General features: G+C 44.1%; 1 protein-coding gene and 1 long non-coding RNA gene across 8 annotated transcripts in view; one reads left to right on the plus strand and one right to left on the minus strand.

Annotated features, from left to right (window-relative positions):
• Positions 1 to 18,202, plus strand: part of LOC140915534 (uncharacterized) — a 46,991-nt gene that overhangs the window by 22,113 nt on the left and 6,676 nt on the right. For both annotated transcript variants that reach the window (XR_012160191.2, XR_012160192.2), the window contains exon 2: positions 8,788 to 8,909. This is a non-coding gene — a long non-coding RNA (uncharacterized LOC140915534). The remainder of the gene's footprint in view (positions 1 to 8,787; positions 8,910 to 18,202) is intronic.
• Positions 4,626 to 18,202, minus strand: part of GRIA1 (glutamate ionotropic receptor AMPA type subunit 1) — a 163,208-nt gene continuing 149,631 nt past the window's right edge. For 2 of the 6 annotated variants that reach the window (XM_073355277.2, XM_073355278.2), the window contains exons 15-16: positions 11,355 to 11,489; positions 4,626 to 9,584 (exon numbers count right to left, since the gene is read on the minus strand). In XM_073355277.2, coding sequence (XP_073211378.1) covers positions 9,396 to 9,584; positions 11,355 to 11,489 — 324 coding nt within the window. In that variant the 3' untranslated portion in view covers positions 4,626 to 9,395. Of the gene's footprint in view, positions 9,585 to 11,247; positions 11,490 to 18,202 lie in introns of those variants that run through there. The other 4 variants (XM_073355280.1, XM_073355279.1, XM_073355283.1 and 1 more) reach the window with 3 other exon arrangements.

The following is an 18,202-nucleotide window of genomic DNA, read 5'->3' on the forward strand; positions in this document are numbered from 1 at the left end:
GAGGCGACCGGATCTGCACACAGTGTTCAAGATGTGGGCGTACTGTGGATTTATACAGTGGCATTATGATGTTTTCTGTCTCATTATCTATCCCTTTCCTAATGATTCCCAACATTCTGCTAGCTTTTTTGACTGCCACTGCACATTGGGTAGAAGTTGTCAGAGAACTATCCCGAATGACTCCAAGATCTCTTTCTTGAGTGGTAACAGCTAATTTAGACCCCATCATTTTATATTTATATCATATACCTTATATTTGAAATTTGAGTGAGAAAATTTTGTGTCCTTTTCCATTTATCTTCTCAGCTGACAAAGACTGGTCTTGTTTGCAGCGCTGTTGTAGCCATGTTAGGCCTAGGATATGAGAGAGACAAGGTGGGTGAGGTAATGTCTTTTACTGGACTGACTTCTGTTGGCAGAGAGGACAAACTTTTGAGCTACATGGACCTCTTCCCCAGTTTTGGAGAAGGTAAAACTTGGATTTTATCCCTTGGACTCTCACTGCTCTCATGGAAAAATCCTATGGCTCTTTATAGGGAAGGAAAGTATAGGGGCCTATGGAAATTGAATAATGTTCTATAGAAATAACCCTAAACCCCAGAAAATGTAATAGAGAATGAGAACCTTTCTACAGGATGTTTAACCCAATTGGTGTGTTTAATAGAGATCCCTATCCCTGCTCTTGAATTCTCCCAGGTTCTAGGACAGCTTAAAGATTCTATAGAAAACTCATAATTATGCATTAAATTCTATAGCCCTTTTTCATAATGGCAAGACCATCCCTTTCTCCAGCTCCCTTTGTGGTGACTCTGACCATGGCTGAGAACTTGCAGTGCAGCATGGTGTGACATGTCACTGTGAAGAAATGCTCCCAGTATTTCTTCTCCAGGGCTGGGTGGTGGGTTAGCGGGTTCCTGGTCTAACCTTTCCCCACTGGAGAGTTGTTTTCCCATCTGTACTTAGATTTCAAGTGAAGGTGGCTTTATTTGGTGCTCTAAATCAATTTCCTAATGGAAGTTTACTTGCAGTACAAAGCCACTGAATGCAGTTTGATGTGACTAGTGTCTACTCAGGAGAAGCCCAGCACCAGAATAGCAAGGGGTGCTTCTGGGGAGAGCTGCGTCAGGAGTATTGCACTGTGCTTGGATTCCCTATTCCTGATTCTAGAGAGTTAATTTCATAGGAGCTAAATTCATTCACAAACTTACACTCATCCCATAAACACAAACCATCATAAATGAAGACTTGGAAGAGAACACAAGTCCGGCTCAGTGTCTTCAGTGAGATAGTAAAGCTGGGAGGGATTTCATCTTCATAATAAACTGGATCAACATGAATGATTGTTTCCATGGAGCTGAACAGTTTGTCTGGCACTCTCTAGTGTCTCCTGATACTGGGTTTACGTATGGATCCTGCCACTGCAGGCCCTGCCCTGTTGAGGGCGGCCGTGGTAGAGTGATATCACCCTGTTCCTTTGCATGTGGCTAATTACACTGATACCAGAGATGCAGACATGCTGGCACGTCACTCAGCAGCAGGCTGCCAGCAAACACAAACAGGGCCGGTGGCTGAAGCAATGACAAATTGATTCATGCCTGTGAATAACGAGGATGCACCAGGGGAGTCTGTGTTCAGGGAGGTCAAGAACTACAAGCATCAGCAGAGATGACTTTTAAATGTACATGGGGTAGATCTGGTGCTTGTGGCCAAGCACATGGCAGGCAGGGACTGTGTCATACTTGCCCGCACTGCTGCACGGTACGGACCCACAGCAAACTCCAGCTATTCTAAGCCTGGAGCCACAAACTCTCTATCCTGACACACAGTTCCATGGTTTAGCAGAGTGTGTAATACAGACAGAATGTGACCTCACCCCGGATTTGCAGTGGAACCCAAATCCAGCTGGGACGCTTCCCTGATTTCATGTTTTGATGCAAAGCTAAGTGCAGAATATGTCCATTGACAGCTTCACTCTGGTTCCCAAGTCTTCCTAACACTTGGGCCAGGTTTTAAGTGAACCTACACCTACACTTGGAGCTAAGGGTTTGACGTGCTTGGGCCGGCTGTCACTGAGTTAGCGAACTAAAAATGGTAGCATAGCCATGGAAGTTTCCACTCACTAGTTTCCACTGAGTTTTGCTTGGAGATTTTGGGTTAGTTTGAGCCCAGCTCTGGAAGCAAAACTCAGGGGAAAGCGATTGCAAACTCCGATCGATCAAAAGGGGGTGAAAATAACCCCATGAACCTCGATGATGAATGGTGCCCTCTGATCCCTAGAGCTGACATAAACATCAAGAAGGGTCCTGCTCCACAGATGGACAGTTTGGTGCTCCTGGGGGAACTCTGCCTCCCCCTGACCCTGAGATCAGAAAGACAGGACATTATCACGAGCGCCTCATCTAAATGGGCCCGATTTGTAGTTGTGGGGCAGAGTGGAAGTGGGAAGGTGATCAGAATATGGGCAGGACCAATGCCTTCCTCTAGACACCTGCCCACTTTCTGGACTGGGCCAACCGGTCGTTAGGCCCCTGACACTTTGCTGTGCTACCGGCACCCCCCGCCCCCACTGCTTGGACATTTTATCACCGGGGAGAGCGAATGCTGGGCCATTATTTATCTGGCAGGGTGAGAAGCCAGGGCCATTCTGCCCTGGGGATCCTTCCCCATTCAGAAAATTAACAGCTCAGTAAAATGACGGTACCTTCATCTCTGTTATCAGCTTACCAGTGTAGGGCTTCCTTGTTCCAGATGGAGGGCCCATGCCAGGGGAGCTGGTCCTGGACTCAAAGCAGCAGCTGGAGGACTTCAGGGGAGGCTCTGCCCTTCAGTGAACAGCCCAGCAGAGGGCGAGGCACGCTTTCACGTGTGCTCTTCACGAATGAGCAGATGCCCAGCTGAGGAGGACTGCAATGGTTTGCTAGAAATACCACCGCAGTGCAAAGTATTAGCTCCCAAAGACTGCCCTTGCGTCAGGTAGAGGGGTCCCTCCTCAATCAGCCAGCAGCGAAACCTTTTCACTTAAGGTAGGCCCGCATAATTCCTGCTCCTAAATTTTGCAGCTCATGTGGCTGCCAACACAATGCTTAGCCTATCGCGCCTTTAAAAGGCTTTTGGCAGCTCTCGGGAGAGGTGCTGGATAAACACTGTTAACCTGGCTGTGGAAATGGGAAGCAGAGGCAGAGGGACTGGCTCGATGCAGAGTTGCACCGGTTTAACTTGTGATTTTAAACCAATTTAAAGGGGGGCCAAATGCTGTGTGAACACTTTCATTTTGGTTTAAACCAGGCTTATTTCAGTTTAGCTCAAAATTGATTAGGAACAGGTTTAAACTAAACTGAAACAGGTCACCCAAACTAAAAATATTGTCTACACAGGCAGGGGGTTACACTGGTTTAACTAAACCAGTGCAGATTTGTGGCTACAAAGAGCAGAGAGGATAAGGGCTTGTCAACTGGGGAAAGTTTTACTAGTTATTCTGGTAAATCATACCAGCATAGTTAAATCAATATAGTCATACCAGCATAGACCCCTGTGTGGGAACGCTGATTCCAGTATTATTTCTTATTCTCATTTCAGTTTAGCTTAAACCCCTTCCAAAGTGACACAAGCAAAACCAGATAAAGGCACTCTAGTTCTGGAATGAGTGTGTCGACATGGGGAGTTATATCAGTATAACTATGGCAGTTTGAATCACAGCTTAGCTTATACCGGTATAACTATTCCAGGTAGAGAAGCCCTAAGTGACTTGCTCAAGGCCAGTTTTAGAGCCAGGACCGGAACAAAGGGATTCTTGACTGCCAGGCTTGTGCTCAGATCCCTAGGTCAGATTTCTGTTCTCGGAAAGCTCCGCCAGTTCTGCCTGTTTTCCCATTAGCGCAGTAATGTGGGAGCAGTTTGCAAGAAACCAAAAGGGCTTCAGAGAAAGACCTTCCCGAAACTGAGAATTCCCTGGCACTCTAATCTGAAAAGAAATCATCCTTCATAGCTCAGTCCTCTAGAGTTTTCTAATTGATTTTTAGCCACTGTTATTTTATTAGTAAGTAAATAAAACAAAAAAACCCTCGTTCTGTTGCCCCTATACATCACTGATGGTGAGATGGCCCATTAGACATTCCAATATACGGGGAAAATTGTTGTCTAGCAAGACGTCTAAGATATGGTTGGCTGCACATTCCTGGTGGGTTCAGAATGGGACCAATCTCTGTCTGTTCTGTGACTCTGAAGAGCCATGCTCCAAAAAGCTAAGCTTCCATGTGAAACAATGAATTGCATTTCTAGCCCTTCTGAATGGCAGCAAAATAACCAACTGTAGACTGAGTCTGCAGAAAGCCTGAAACAGTAGCTCTAAGAGAGCTGTGAACTGACCTATACACCTTAGTGGGACTCTGAAACCTAACAAGGACAATTTAAATGTTAATGTCTTACACTATTCCAGTGCTTACTACTGTAGCAGAAACATCCAGTGTATGTGTTTATTCTACAACCTCAAATTGCCTGCCACCCCTCCCAGGTATCCCTTGTTCAGCTGCCAAGACATCCAGCTTCTTCTACCTAGTCACTTCTATAGGGTAGGTCAGCTTTTTCCAGATGAGAATCTGTGGCATATTGAAAATTCAGAGGCACAATAAAATAAATGGAATTTAATATCAAAATAAGTCACACAAATTACTGCAACTGAGAGTATTATTCATTTCTATATATAATTTAATATAAGCCTTCAGTTTAGAATTCCCCAAAATCTGCCACTGAATTTTCAGAGACCAGGGGTTTGTGTGGCAGAATTCAGTTCAGCTTGCTGACAAGACACAGATCCTAGGTTATAGAACCATAGAAACGATGGGCTGGAAGGGACCTCGAGAAATCATCAAGTCCAGCCCTTATGCCTAGGCAGGACCACAGAAACCTAGACTATCCCTGACAAGTGTTGTCCAACCCTGTTCTTAAAAACCTCTAGTGATGGGGATTCCACAACCTCCCTTGGAAACCTATTCCAGAGCTTAACTCTCCTCATAGTTAAAAAGTATTTCCTAATATCTAACCTAAATCTCCCATGTTGCAGATTAAGCCCATTACTTCTTATTCTGCCTTCATTGGGCATGGAAAACAGTTGATCCCCATCTTCTTTATAACAACCCTGAACATAGTTGGAGACTTTTATCAGGGTCCCCCTCCGTCTTCTTTTCTCAAGACTAAACGTTCTCAGTGTTTTTAACCTTTCTTCACTGGTCAAGTTTTCTAAACATTTTTTAAAAATATTTTGTGTTGCTCTGCTCTGGACTCTCTCCAATTTGTCCACATCTTTTCTGATCACTATTGGAGGATACTTTTACAGGGACATAGGCTTATTCTTCTTCCATTTCTTGCCCATCTTTAATTGCTGTACTGTGAGCCAAAATGGATTCTCTTTCGTTGTGCGGGAACACTGGCATGGCCACACTAGATCAGACCCAAGGTCCATCTAGCCCAGTATTTTGCCTCCAAGAATGGCTGGAGGAAGATCCTTCAGAGGCAGAGGCAAGGAAAATGTACAGTAGGCAGTTATGAAATAACCTGCCCACAGGAAAAGTCTCTTCCTAGCCCCCATCAGTTAGTGGTCATCTGATACACTGAAGTACGAGGGTTTATATGCCCTTTCAAACGTTGGTGGTCATCCCCCGCACCACTTTCAATCCTTACTAGTGTAACTGTAGCTGATCTCATTATCTCTGTAAATGTCTGAGCTGTTTGAATCCTGCTAACCTTTTCACCTCAATGATCTCTTGTTACAAGGAGTTCCACAGGCTAACTGCGTGAAAGAGAATGGGAAAGATGTCAAGTGTTCCAGCCTCTGAGATACGTATCTCGAATAAAAGTCAAGACTGGGGAGGGTTTTTGGACCAGTGCTGGTTCTGATTTGACTTGGAGCTGACAATACCTCACGGATGGCAAAAACAAACTAAAAACCTCCTATTCTGTTCCCAACCCCCCCCAAAACTCCAAACAAACAAGAAAGCCCTCAGCATTCCCCACCCTCCTCCCATCCACCACAAATGATATTTTTGCCTTCACTCGTTGGGTAAATATTTGATAGATTCCCAATTTGAACCTGAAGCAGTTTATTTGGCTGCTGTTCACAAGTCAGGCACAGCAAAACTCAAGGAAATCTAGTTTGATCCAGGTTGGGTAAGACTGCCTCTGGGGTAACATCATTTTCATATCACACATCCAGCACAGGCACAGAATGGCATGGACAGCTATGAAAATGGACCGTGAAATCTCGGTACTTAAATTCCAGGCGATATTTTTCATTTCTTATGTAAATAAAATCAAATAAAATTAAAAGCACCGTTTGCAAAAGAGAACACAAAACGAAAAATGTTTCTATGTTTGATGAAGCAAAATCCCTTTGTAGTTCTACTAAGAAAGAGAGTTAAAACAAAGAGAGCTGTTAAATAAAAGATCCAGGTACCAAAGAGCAAAATTTAATGAAAGCCGAAACTGTTAACTATGGATTCCTGTTGAGAAAAAATGTCAATGTCTTTAAGAGTTTTCCCATTATTCTAGTTTTAAGAAAAGTGTAGTAAAAATACATATTACAAGTTAACATTTTTTTCCACGCTTTTGTTTCATTCCTTTTTTCACCCCTCCATTGATCAAAAGCATTCTAAGATTGAGTCTCCTGTCTTATTTTCACAGGTATTCAGTCCTATCACAGAAAGTTTGTTCCTACAGGGCCATCTAACTGGCTGTTTCAATTGTTGGACACAGCTTCTTTGACTCCCTGCCACAAAGGCAGCGGGGTCTTTGAAGGTTGATGGGGCTTATTTCCAATTCCACAGAAAAGTGAATCTCTGCAGCCTGCTCTCAGTGCAATTTCAGGTGGCAAAATAACTGGGTTATGAAAGGCCCTGGGACAAGAAAAGAATCAAGCCTCAGACTTTCCCAGAAGAGCTCTGGGACAGAAGCAGGAAAGCACCCTCGATGCTGCTCCACTCCTGCACGTATACAGAACTGAAGTAAAAAAAAAATAAAGAGGTGGATAAAATAATAATAATAAGCGCAGAGATGGTGCCCTTGAAGAGTTATTCTGAGTGGCTGATGAAAGTCCTTGTCTGGATGAAAGATGGAGACTACAAGGGTTTCCACTGGCAGGAAGAGAACGCACAAGGGCACAAGACATGTGGTGCCCTAGTTAGGGTCCTTGAGTTTTTGACTTGCCAGTTTCCTGAGGGTGACCATAGGAGGAGTAGAGTCAGAGACAATAGATGGGTAGCAAATAGCTAAATGGTAAAGAACAGTTCAGAGCAGGTCAGTCGTTAACGGTTGCTGACATACAGCACCGCACCATGAATCATGCGCTAAAGAGAACTGGTTTTCAGCCAGTCGTGCTTATGAAAAACCACTCAGGGAAATCTTCACCACCGACCTGCTCAAGTTATTTGCTTGTTACTTTCTCATCAAACTCTCTCTTCTCTACCTATCCTCCTCACGCCCCCAGTTTCTCCACTTGCCACATTGCAATCTCTGTTACTTTACAGATAAAGCAGCCCATGAGCCTCTGGTGGCAGCCCCTTGTCACTGTGCAGCATTCCCACTGGCTTTTGGAAGAAGCTTCAACCTCTTAAAAAATCTGAAGTGACTGTTCAGACACAAGTGGTGGAAGTGTGGGGAGAGGAATGGGGTAAGAAGGGTATCTCTTTGACAGATCTTCTATCTCTCTAGAAGGTCCCCTTTAAATGATTTGCTTTTGGGGAGGCCCTCTCTGTCCCCAAATGAAAAACATTCTACTGTCCATGCTGGCAGCTTCATAAAATGAAAATTTTGTAGCAAAAATAAAATTAAAAAAATACAGTGGGGCAACATTGCCAGCAGCTGGACCCCTGCTGCATGTCTTGCACTCTGGATTTTGCCATTTCATTTCCAGTAGTAGCAGCACTGGGTTTTGGATCATAGACAGACTTTTCTGTACCAAGCAGGGGAACCAGCTGGCCACTTGTGAGTTCCATTTGCTTACTGAGGATGAATAGGCCAGAATCCATTGCCGTTAGCTTTGCCACCAATGTGACTGGACAAGTGGTGATTTCTGAAGCTGAATTCAACTGGGCCCAACTTCAAGGAAGCATCACAGAAGCTTGTGAAGCTCTTGAGGGATGTCCTCCTCATTTGTTTGATTACATGGGATCTTAGTTCTTCTCAGGAGGCTGGCTTGGCCAGTTAACCATGAAATGTCCCCTTTCATTCACGACTGGCCATAAGGGAATTTCACAGCCAAAAAGCAGGAATGTCCAGAGTGTAGCTCCACCATTTCTAGCTCCATTTTACTTGTTAGCAGGCTGTCTGGTTGCTTTGTAGATGGTTTACTCCAGGCTCAGGGTGGTTCTGTCATCAAAGAGAGCATGTACAGAAGCAAAGCAATGAAGAAATGGGTGACAATTGCCCATTAACCCCAGATAAGTTAGGCAGGGGGTTGGACGGATGTTATATTTGCTTTATCTCTTCCATATGCAGCAGTCTGCCATGATCTTAGTCCACTGCTGACTTGTCCACTCTAGCCTGCCATGCGTGGGGGTTTCCCCTCTGCAGGGTCTGGTATGGATTCATACCCCAAGTTCAGAGCAGCTTTCCCTTGAACCACCATTAATCGTCTCTGGAATAGTTATGACATTGGCCTTGGGCTCTTTCACCGCCAGTTACAACTTTCAGCCATTGTCTCCATCCAGCCACTCCTTCCCCCTTTCTCCACCAAAGTCGATTTCTGTTGCTGTTTCAGTTATTTTCTTGTCTCTAAAGTCCTTTTTTTTTTTATAGGGAGAACAGAGAGATCCCTCCACAGTACTATCAGCCTTGTTACAACAACACCGCCCCCACAGTGCTGAAGCAACAGATGGCAGAATCGTGATGAATCACAGGGTTATATGCTGACACTCCCAGTGAGTTAGGTTTGCCTTTTATTTTCCTTTCATTGTTAGTAGCTCAGACATTATGGTTTGCATCCCACACTGAACCTGATTAAAGGGTTGAGTGGGGAAGGGGGAGAAATGATGTCACCCTGACACCATGGGAATTGGTAAGAAAAAATATATATATTGCACACACAAAGACTTATTAACAACCAAGTTAAAACAAAATGGCACAGTCTTCCTCAGTGCTCCAGTGGGTCTGCATTCCAGGATGGTCCAGGAACCTGCTGAATCCCGTTACCTGTCTCCTTATCGCAGTACAGACTGCTATTGTTCTCCTGCCTGTGGATCTATCAGCAAACAACAAAGAAAACAGATTTGATTTCCTCAGGAAGATCCATCGAATTGTCCATTTTGTCATCGTTGTTTTTCTTGCATTTGTTCGGTTTGGTTTTGGCACTGGAGGGGTGGGGCTGGCGAGACCCGGCTCTCACCCAGGTGATGCATCGTGGCTGATTATAATCCCGTAGCTCCCAGGGACATCCCAGTGCTGTGACTCATGCATGGAATCGCCTGCATGGATTTGGGGAAATCATGGCTGACCACCCGTCCATTTTCTCCGCTGCTTCCTGCTGTAGCTGGCCTGGGAAGGGTTGCTGTCCTTATGGCTTCGTTGATTGATTGCTGTGGGATCAAACAAAAACCCTTTTTAGGAGGGACGGGGGGGTCTCCCCCTGTCCTTAGAAATGTCTGAAAAGTTACAATATGAAATACTCTTGCTTCCTTTGTTTTTATCTTTCCTTCATTCCCTAACTCCAGCAAGGCTCCTGCTTTTCTGCAGTTCTTTATTGCATCTATTTTACTTGCTTACACCTCTTCTAGGTTCCAAGTTAAACGATTCCGTAACACCTTGAGATACAGGGCACACGTGTCATGTGCAGAAAGTGCTCCACCTATCGACCGGGTAAGTTATTGACCATTTAAATACATGGTGATCTCTAAGGCCCTGATCTTGCAAACACTTAAGGCATTCTCATATGAATAAGTTAAGCATATGCCTAAGGCTTTGTCTACACTGGCAAAACAAGATGTGCTAGGAAACCTAACCTAATTTTCCCAGTCTAGACAAAGTCTAAGGTTGTCTACACTTGGAAATTTACTGAAATAGCTATTCTGGAGCAGTTATTTTGGAATAAGGTTCAGTATTAGATTCAGCCATATTAGTGGCATATAAAACACAACTCCTATGCTTCCTTTACCTTTCCCCAACTCTCATTGGTTCGGGCTTATTTTAAATCTCAGTGGGGAAAGAGATATTACACATATTTGGTTGATTAAATGTGTAATCATCATTGGTGAAACATTAACAATGTTGAAATAGAAACATGTAAACTGAAGAAATGATCATGTATTCAGTTTTCAAATCTGGGTAAATTTTAGTGCTCATAGAAGTGAGACTCTCATAGGACTAGTCAGACATAACCTAAATGCCATAGTGACACATTCTGACTGGCTTCCATGCTCACTGGAGTGGTCAAGTGGAGGATATAGGGGACAGATTGTTTTCAAAGGGCACAATTAATGCCAAACTTTTACCCGTAAATGGTAATCCACCCCAATTCCCTTGCTTCTCATATGAATCAAGATGAATTCGTTCCACAGGCACTCTCTGGTTATTAAACCCTCATACCGAGAAGTCTCTAGTATAATCCTATCTGCTCTTTGCCATGGCACTCTGAAAGGATAACAGTACCATGTGGGGGAAAGGCCTAGTTTGTTAAAAACGGTGTCCCTAAGTCTCCAAATGTGCAGATGCACTTTGAAAGATTTGGGTGCATATCACAGTATATTTTCTGTGAAAATGGTGTTCACGGAGTTAATGATACTCTGTTTTACCTGAGATTGTTGGATCTAGGAATTGGTCCAGCAATAAGATACAGCAAATGTTCTAAGCAGCCACCATTATTGCTTAAATATAAATAGCATCAGCACAGTAACACTTAATGGAATTACAGGGGCTGATTCACTACTGAATTACTCCATTTTTATCTTGATGCAACTCCATTCTTTTTTTTGGCATGTATTTACACCAGTGTGAAACTGAAGTAAATGCAGTAGTGCATGAGCCCGACAGACTGCAGCCTTGAAGAGCTAGTCTTTGTTTCCTTGAAGCTAGACTGTAAGGAATTGCGATACATTCCTATGGTCATTCATGCTAGGGTTTTGCTTTGTATTTGAGATCTGCATTTGCACTACACAACGGTGTAGGTCTGACTTGACTGTCAAATAACTCATGTATTCATATTCATTAGCTCCCTCCATTCATTCTCATTCTTTCCTTTCTAAACACACCAACTAGCATATTCACATCATCATCCCTATAACATGGGTTTCCACCCTGGGTCTGGGCTGCATCCGGTTTAGGAGCCTGGGTAGTGTCAGAGAGATGTAAAAGGCCTGGGAATGTGTTGCCACCTTCATCCGCTTTGTTTCACTTCTGGACTTGTAACAAAACTCGACTAAGGCAACCAGCATGGCTAGTCCGAGCCCTCCGATCAGGATATAGAAAACCCCAGCCACGTTGCTGAGACTCAGAGCGCTTGTCTTGTCCTAGAAAGAAAGGAAAAGGGGACGGGACATGTGGGAGGGGGAACAGCCAAATGAATATGGGGTTGCTTTGTAAGAGGCACAGTACAATACAGTAACACTGACATGTCACCATCTCCCTCTTTAAACACAGGCATGACATTTCTAAGAGCATTTTCAATTTTTGATTCAATTTATTTTCAATCTAATGTTTCCCTCACACAAACGAATAAACATTTCTCCAGCAATACAGCTCTATGTAAAGGTTTGGATTCTGCTTTTCAATCATCAAACTTAAACACTTATTTACCCCAAATCCCTAGTTTAAATTATTGGTTAAAAGAAGAAAAAATTCTCTGTGTTTGTGACATTTGCATGCCCCCAATTTTGCTCCTGAAATTACCCATTATCTTGGAAATGCTTGTTCCTTTAGTCCTAGATTGTATCCCCCGCAACTTCTGTTGCTGAGCAACACGTCAAGATGCCTTTATTTTTTTAATTATTATTATTTCTCAGTACAATATTCAGGTGACACTGGAGATGAGTAGTCCTCAGATTTGAGTTTGATTTCTATTTCAAAGGCAATTATTGCATGTGTAACTGAGATGCGTGTCTAACTTAATTATTTGATTCTCCAGAAATAGGGTTATTGATTGCAATTACTCATATCTGATACTTGTATAATGATGTGACAGACACCGTCTAATTAATCCCCATGGCAACCCTGGTTAGGAGGCAATATCATATTGCCTCGTTTTACAGATGGGAAAACTGAGTCACAGAGTGCTGGATTCAGCCCTGGTGTTAGCAGGTGCAACCCCACTGAAGCAAACAGAATTGCCACCACTTGCACCGGGGCTGAATTTGGGCTGCAGAGGTTTACCCAGGCCACATAAGTCCCTAGCATTGAAGAATTCCTGAGTCCCCTGATCATTTATCTAGACCACACTCCCTCCTTCGGTTAAAAGGTAAATAGACCTTCCTGCTAAGTGCTAATTGCTGCTCTGTGATATCAAATAGACACTTGTTCACTATTAAGGAATGCTGAGGGCAGGCCCAGTGGCATGGTATTTAGTGCTCCATTCTGCCATGTGGGAAGCCAGGGCTAGACTGATAGTGCTTGGTAGGTCAGGCATTCTGGGCTGAGTGCTCAGCCCCTGGGCAGGAAGGGAGAGCCATGTGTTGCTCATCAGTGATCCAGCCAGTTAAAGAGGAAGATTAAATGAACTCTGGCACTAATTGCTGGGAGGAGCAGAGCTCTGCTCACATGCAGTCTCCATCAGCTGGGTGGTTTCATGATGCTGAACTGACATTCTGACAAACATGGATCCTGTGACACAAAGGATTTGTTTATTTCATGGACTATGCAGATTTCGGGAGGACTGGTTTGTTCGCGTTCCTTGGGCAGGTCTTACTCTAAGCAGGCAGCAGCTATCAAATCCTTGAAAGGCCCCTTCAGCCAGCGGGGGAGGAATCAGTGGCCAGAAAGCTACAAACAGGTATTTTCGGACAAGTGTTAAAATTACATGAGCATTAAAAAGGCTTCCAGGATTTAATAATTCGGTGGCCACACAGGACTTTCCAGGCATCCACTGTCTGACTCACAGGGGCTTTAGGTAGGCACCACAACCCCCTTGCAGGTGAAGAAGTGTTTATTAACTAAGGGCACCTTAGAAAGTCCCCCTAATTCTTGGAGCAGGTGGCGATTCTTGGGTCAAAAATATTTTTAGAAGAAAACCAGCCTTTTATTTCAATAGGAACATTTTTCATGAGAACTTTTGTTCCTTGTGAAATATTCTGTTTTATTTGACAGACCAGAATAAAAATTTCAGGAAAAAAATAACTTTTTTTGTTTTTGTTTTTAAATTATTCACAGGAAATACTTACCAGGTACTGACCAGCTCTACTCTGCTGGGCAGTTCAGTAAACAGGATCCCTTTTTCTAATGTCCTCTTAGCGCATTACAGGGCTCCCTTTGGGACATACACTACAGTACATACCGTGGGGCACTGACGTAACTTCCCACACTGGATTCCTTCAGCCAGAAGGTGGAAGTGCGACTCAGTTAGAGTGACAGCTGCCAACTGTGCATATAATCTGGGTGGATGGAAAAGTCTTTAACTCGGATTTCTTTTCCCTCTCAATTAACCCAGACCTCAAGAGCCTTGAAAGCAGGATTGCCATTGTGCAGTGTACTTTGCAGCCATATAGTATTGAGATCTACCCTAGGTGTTTAAGCATGAAGTCGACCTGCTCCAGAAGCTCATCACAAGGCATGTTGCTTCCATCTCTTGCATAGCCTTTGCCATGTCAGTCAGATTATTATCTAGCTCATTCTTTCAAGCATACTCTCTCTAACTGAAGTTAATTTGCAGGTCCCCTCTTAGCTTTTTGGGTGTGCAACATCTCCTCCTCTAACCTCTGTCTCTGCAGCTGCCACATCTGCAGGAATCATTCTGTGGTCTGTCTTTCCATGTTTTCTCCCATTCTTGATTATGTTTTGTTGCAGTATGTTTTCTCTGAAGATTACTTGGAATCAAATTTAAGAGCCACTTGAAGTCTTCAAGGCAGTTTGAGCAGATATTTGACAGGGCAGACCAGTAGCTACCAAGAAACAGGGTTAGGCCTGTCATATAACACACCTCTCCAAAGGCATATTCTAAAGGGATTTCACCTGCCAGACAGAGAGACTGAGAAGACCTAAGTGGGTTCCTCAACTTTTTGCTCTCCTTGTCATTCTGGGCTGCCATGTCTTGCCACAGTATTCTCCCATTTCCTTTCCATCTTAGTTGTTGGATTCACATGGGAGGTGTCATTCCATTAGCTTTAATGGGAGTGGGATCTGGCAGATAGGCAATCATGCTCCTATTTATAGATTTTTCTGTCTGACTTATGCTAGCTATGAATCTTTTGGTCTGGTCTAGTCCTGACGGCATTATACTGCCAGGCTCCAAGCAGGGCAGCCAAAGGCGGCAGATCCACCACAGCCCCTTTGCTTTTCAAATCTCTCACAGTGTGTTTCTGTTCCAGCTGCTACTTTTTTCTCCTGAGTCATTTTACCCCTGAAAATTGAGTGAACTGAAAGTCGTCACTCCTTCCTCATCCCTGACAGCTGGAGAAGTCCGGTGACTGCACCCCTTCAGCTGGGGAGAGCAGCTGCAAAGCCCAGGGGTATCTGCCTAAATTTCACTACTGCCACCGTAGTAACATAGTCCCAAAACAAGGGCACTAAGAATCCAGGGGACAAGTCTGGCTGCAGCTGAGCCATGAGGAACACTGAAATCACACAGCGTGTGCTTATCTCAAAGCCTGTTGTCGGGATCCCGGGTTAGAACTGAAATTGCTCCAATGGTGGCTGTCAGCTTCTTTTCTTTTACTCCTTTTCTTCCCTCCGCAGGCAGGATTGAGTTTCTAATCAGCAAGCAGTTCTTTAGCATGTGACCATTGTCTTGCAGGTGCAATTCCTTCCCAATGGATAAGAAATACCCGGCTCACTAAAGGGCTGTGAGGGCTAGGAAACAATGCCTGCCATGCCATGGCTTGATCTGCTGTTTCAAAGCAGGATCCTCACTTAATAATATTACTACTAACACAAGGAAATGTACCCGTCCTGCACTAACTGCCAGCGAGAACCCAGCCCCCTCGCTGACCCTCCAGTCCTCGCCATTTGGGCTTTGTGACACCACTCCAGAGCAGATGCTCTCCCAAGGAGTTCGCCCATCATGCAGCCAGCTTGTTAGTGGGAGTGTAAATGTCGCAGCTTGTCTCCTGCAGAGGCCGAGAGTTACGGTGGGGGAAGATTGGCAGGTGAAAAGAGAAAGAAAAGCCCGCTGTTCAGAAAGCGCGGCATCATCGCCATGGCAACCAGGCACCTTCCAGTCTGTTCCTTTCAGCCAGTGCCACTTGTCGTTATTTATTCTGCTCTCCTGAAAGCCTTGCAGGTGCAATTTCCTTGGCTTCTCAGCAGGGGAGCTCCCCTCCCTTCACCTGCACAGCCAGAGCCCATTGAGAGCAAACGGTGACCTTAAGGCAAGTAGTCCAGGCCCTCACGGCCCACTGAGAATGTGAACTGGTTCTTTGAGCAAGATGGCTGCATTAGCCACCAGGCTTCCCAGGATCCAGCAGAAGCCTGCGACCTTTACACCAAACACCAGCCTGCCTTCTCCCAGGAGACCTTTCAAAGCCCAGCATTGAACCATTTAGTTCTCTAGCTGTCGTCCTGGAGCACCATTGCGGGACTGTGAGGGGAGGATTTGTACACGACAGATAGTGGACACAATTATGTAGAAAAAAGGGAAACCAAGAAAAGGTTTCCTGAGGTGAAAGGCCACCATCGGCTTGAGAGCCAGCCAATTTAAAAAAACATGGTTTCAGAAGCTACCCCTGCCCGAGTCCCCCTCTCTGTTTTGAAAGTTTTGCAATCACAGGCCCAAGCCTGGCACCTGCATGTGTGTGGGCAAACCCCTGCGCCTGTGTACAGCCTCACTGTCTTTGATGGAGTTCCCCGCGGGCGCAGGGAGCTGTCCATATGGGGGTAACTGCAAGATGGATCTGCACTGGCCTGCTTTGAAAATTGCTCCTGTCTTCTCTGCTGCCTTACGGAACACCTGCCTGGACAGCAGGGCAATCTGATGGATTACATGGGAAACCAGTGAAACTAACTTATACACACAGTGCTCTCAAAGGCACAAAGTAACTCAGCTCTAACCTCTGTCACTTACACAAACCCTAGAGGATAGCTGGAACAGCAGCAGGTAAAAAGTTTTCACAGAGAGTTGTGTTTTTAAAACTGACTGCCTCTTCCAAATGTTTTTTCAAGGTAATATGTTGTTCCTTTGGTTACAAAAGAGAGACAGGGACTTTGGGAAGTCAAAGTTTATCTGGAAGAGAACTTCCCCAAGTCCAGGGGCTGTTCTGATTTGGCCCCTCATAGGGGTCTGGGTCTGCTGCAGTGTTGGGAGTAGGGAGGTAGTTGCCAAGTTTAGAAATGAGATATAGAGGCATCACTTACAGACATAGAATCACAGAATCATAGAATCATGGGACTGGAAGGGTCCTTGAGAGGTCATCTAGCATGATGACTAATGTAGCCAATCATGTAACATCTTCTGAAACCAGTTTCCATAAGCCAGAGAAATTTTTGCTATTTAAAAATGCTCTGAAGGCACCAAAGATTTTACGTATTCCAAGTTCTCCCTGACTACTAACTAGCCTTGAGCAAAATCCCAAGATCCTGTTTACAGTGACCTGCAGCATTATTCTTTAGTACTAACATCCTTTAGAAACAAAAAACCTTCTAACTGCAAACCAAGTTCAGGTAAAAACATGTGGAGACCTGGGATGGTCTTGCCATGTGCCAGGGTATATGGGGAATGGCCTCTGATCCCTTCTGATTTACTCTGAGTCCTGGCATCTCAAACACATATGTTCCTTCTCATGCATGTTCCACAGCCCTCTCTCCAGCAAGGTCAGTTCGATGCACAAGCAGTACCACATGGTGCTCAACTCAGTCTGGCCTATTCTCTACCTCTAGCAGTAGGAGTGGGAACTTGCCACTCAACCACCTTGGGCTCTGTGTGTGTTTGAGGGTCTCACAAATCCTAACTCACAAGCTGTCCTTTCAGTGTAGCCAATCAATGACTATAACATGAAGAACACCAAGTGTGTGGATATGGGCGTCATAGCTAAAGGTGTGCTATAATTCCTGTAGCTAGGTATGCATTTCATAACTGTCTGACGAGATAAGCCAGAGAAGAGCAAGCAAACAATCTCACATTCCATTAGGGGGCTAATATTCTTTGGGATCTATTATTTAAGAACTAGGTTTCATCATTGCTGTTGTTGTTTGCCAGTGTGGCACTTTAGGAGATGGGGACTGGGGGCATATCAAAGGGCTGTATTCACAAGAGGAATGGCTGCACAAAGCATGCAGCACACATGAGCTGTGGACTTGTTCAGTTCCTCTATAAAGAGGAGGGCAGGTGTGTTGATTTTAATACTGATCAAATGTATTAATTATTATTTATCATTATTTATTATTTATTGTTTATTGTTAATGCTGAAGACATTATGCTTGGGACTCAACAAGGAGCAGAAGAGATGGCCCCTTCCCATAGTAGTTTACAATATTTACTTTAATCCTTCTCTGATGATTCCGAAAAAACACATGTGAAGTTAAGACACGTGACCATAGATTTTTACACATAGAGTTTCAAGTTTTACACATAGAGTTTCAAGTTGCAATAAACTTTGCAAGGATTATTTTTCCTTGAATCTGTCCAGTAAATTAAAAGGATCCCTCTACTCCTTTGGGTTCACTGTTTGCTAACACAAGTGGGCAGGATGAGTTATTACAGAGGAAAAAAATCAACTAGGGAACTTGTAGAGTACAGTAGCAGTGTCCACATGGGGACTTAGGGCGTGGCACAGCTGGGTAGTGTGAGGTAGATTTACACCGCAGACTGCCATGAACTTGTGTTTGTATAGACAAGTCCTGACTAAAAATACATAACTCCAGTATCATCGTAGAGTAACTTAATGAATAACTTGTTAAAAAATATATTGTACAGTATATAAACTTGTAGTTCTAAAAGATTTGCCTCTTCACAGGTGGAATGATTTAAATCAAAGCAATTTTAATCATTTAAATAATTTGTTTTAATTGTATTTTGCATTTGTACTTTTTAGTTATTTTCCTAAAGAAAGGTTGGTTTTTAGGCTCCAATCCCATTTATTTC

The sequence above is a fragment of the Lepidochelys kempii genome, chromosome 8 (genome assembly GCF_965140285.1).
Source record: "Lepidochelys kempii isolate rLepKem1 chromosome 8, rLepKem1.hap1, whole genome shotgun sequence".
Lineage (NCBI taxonomy): Eukaryota > Metazoa > Chordata > Testudines > Cheloniidae > Lepidochelys > Lepidochelys kempii.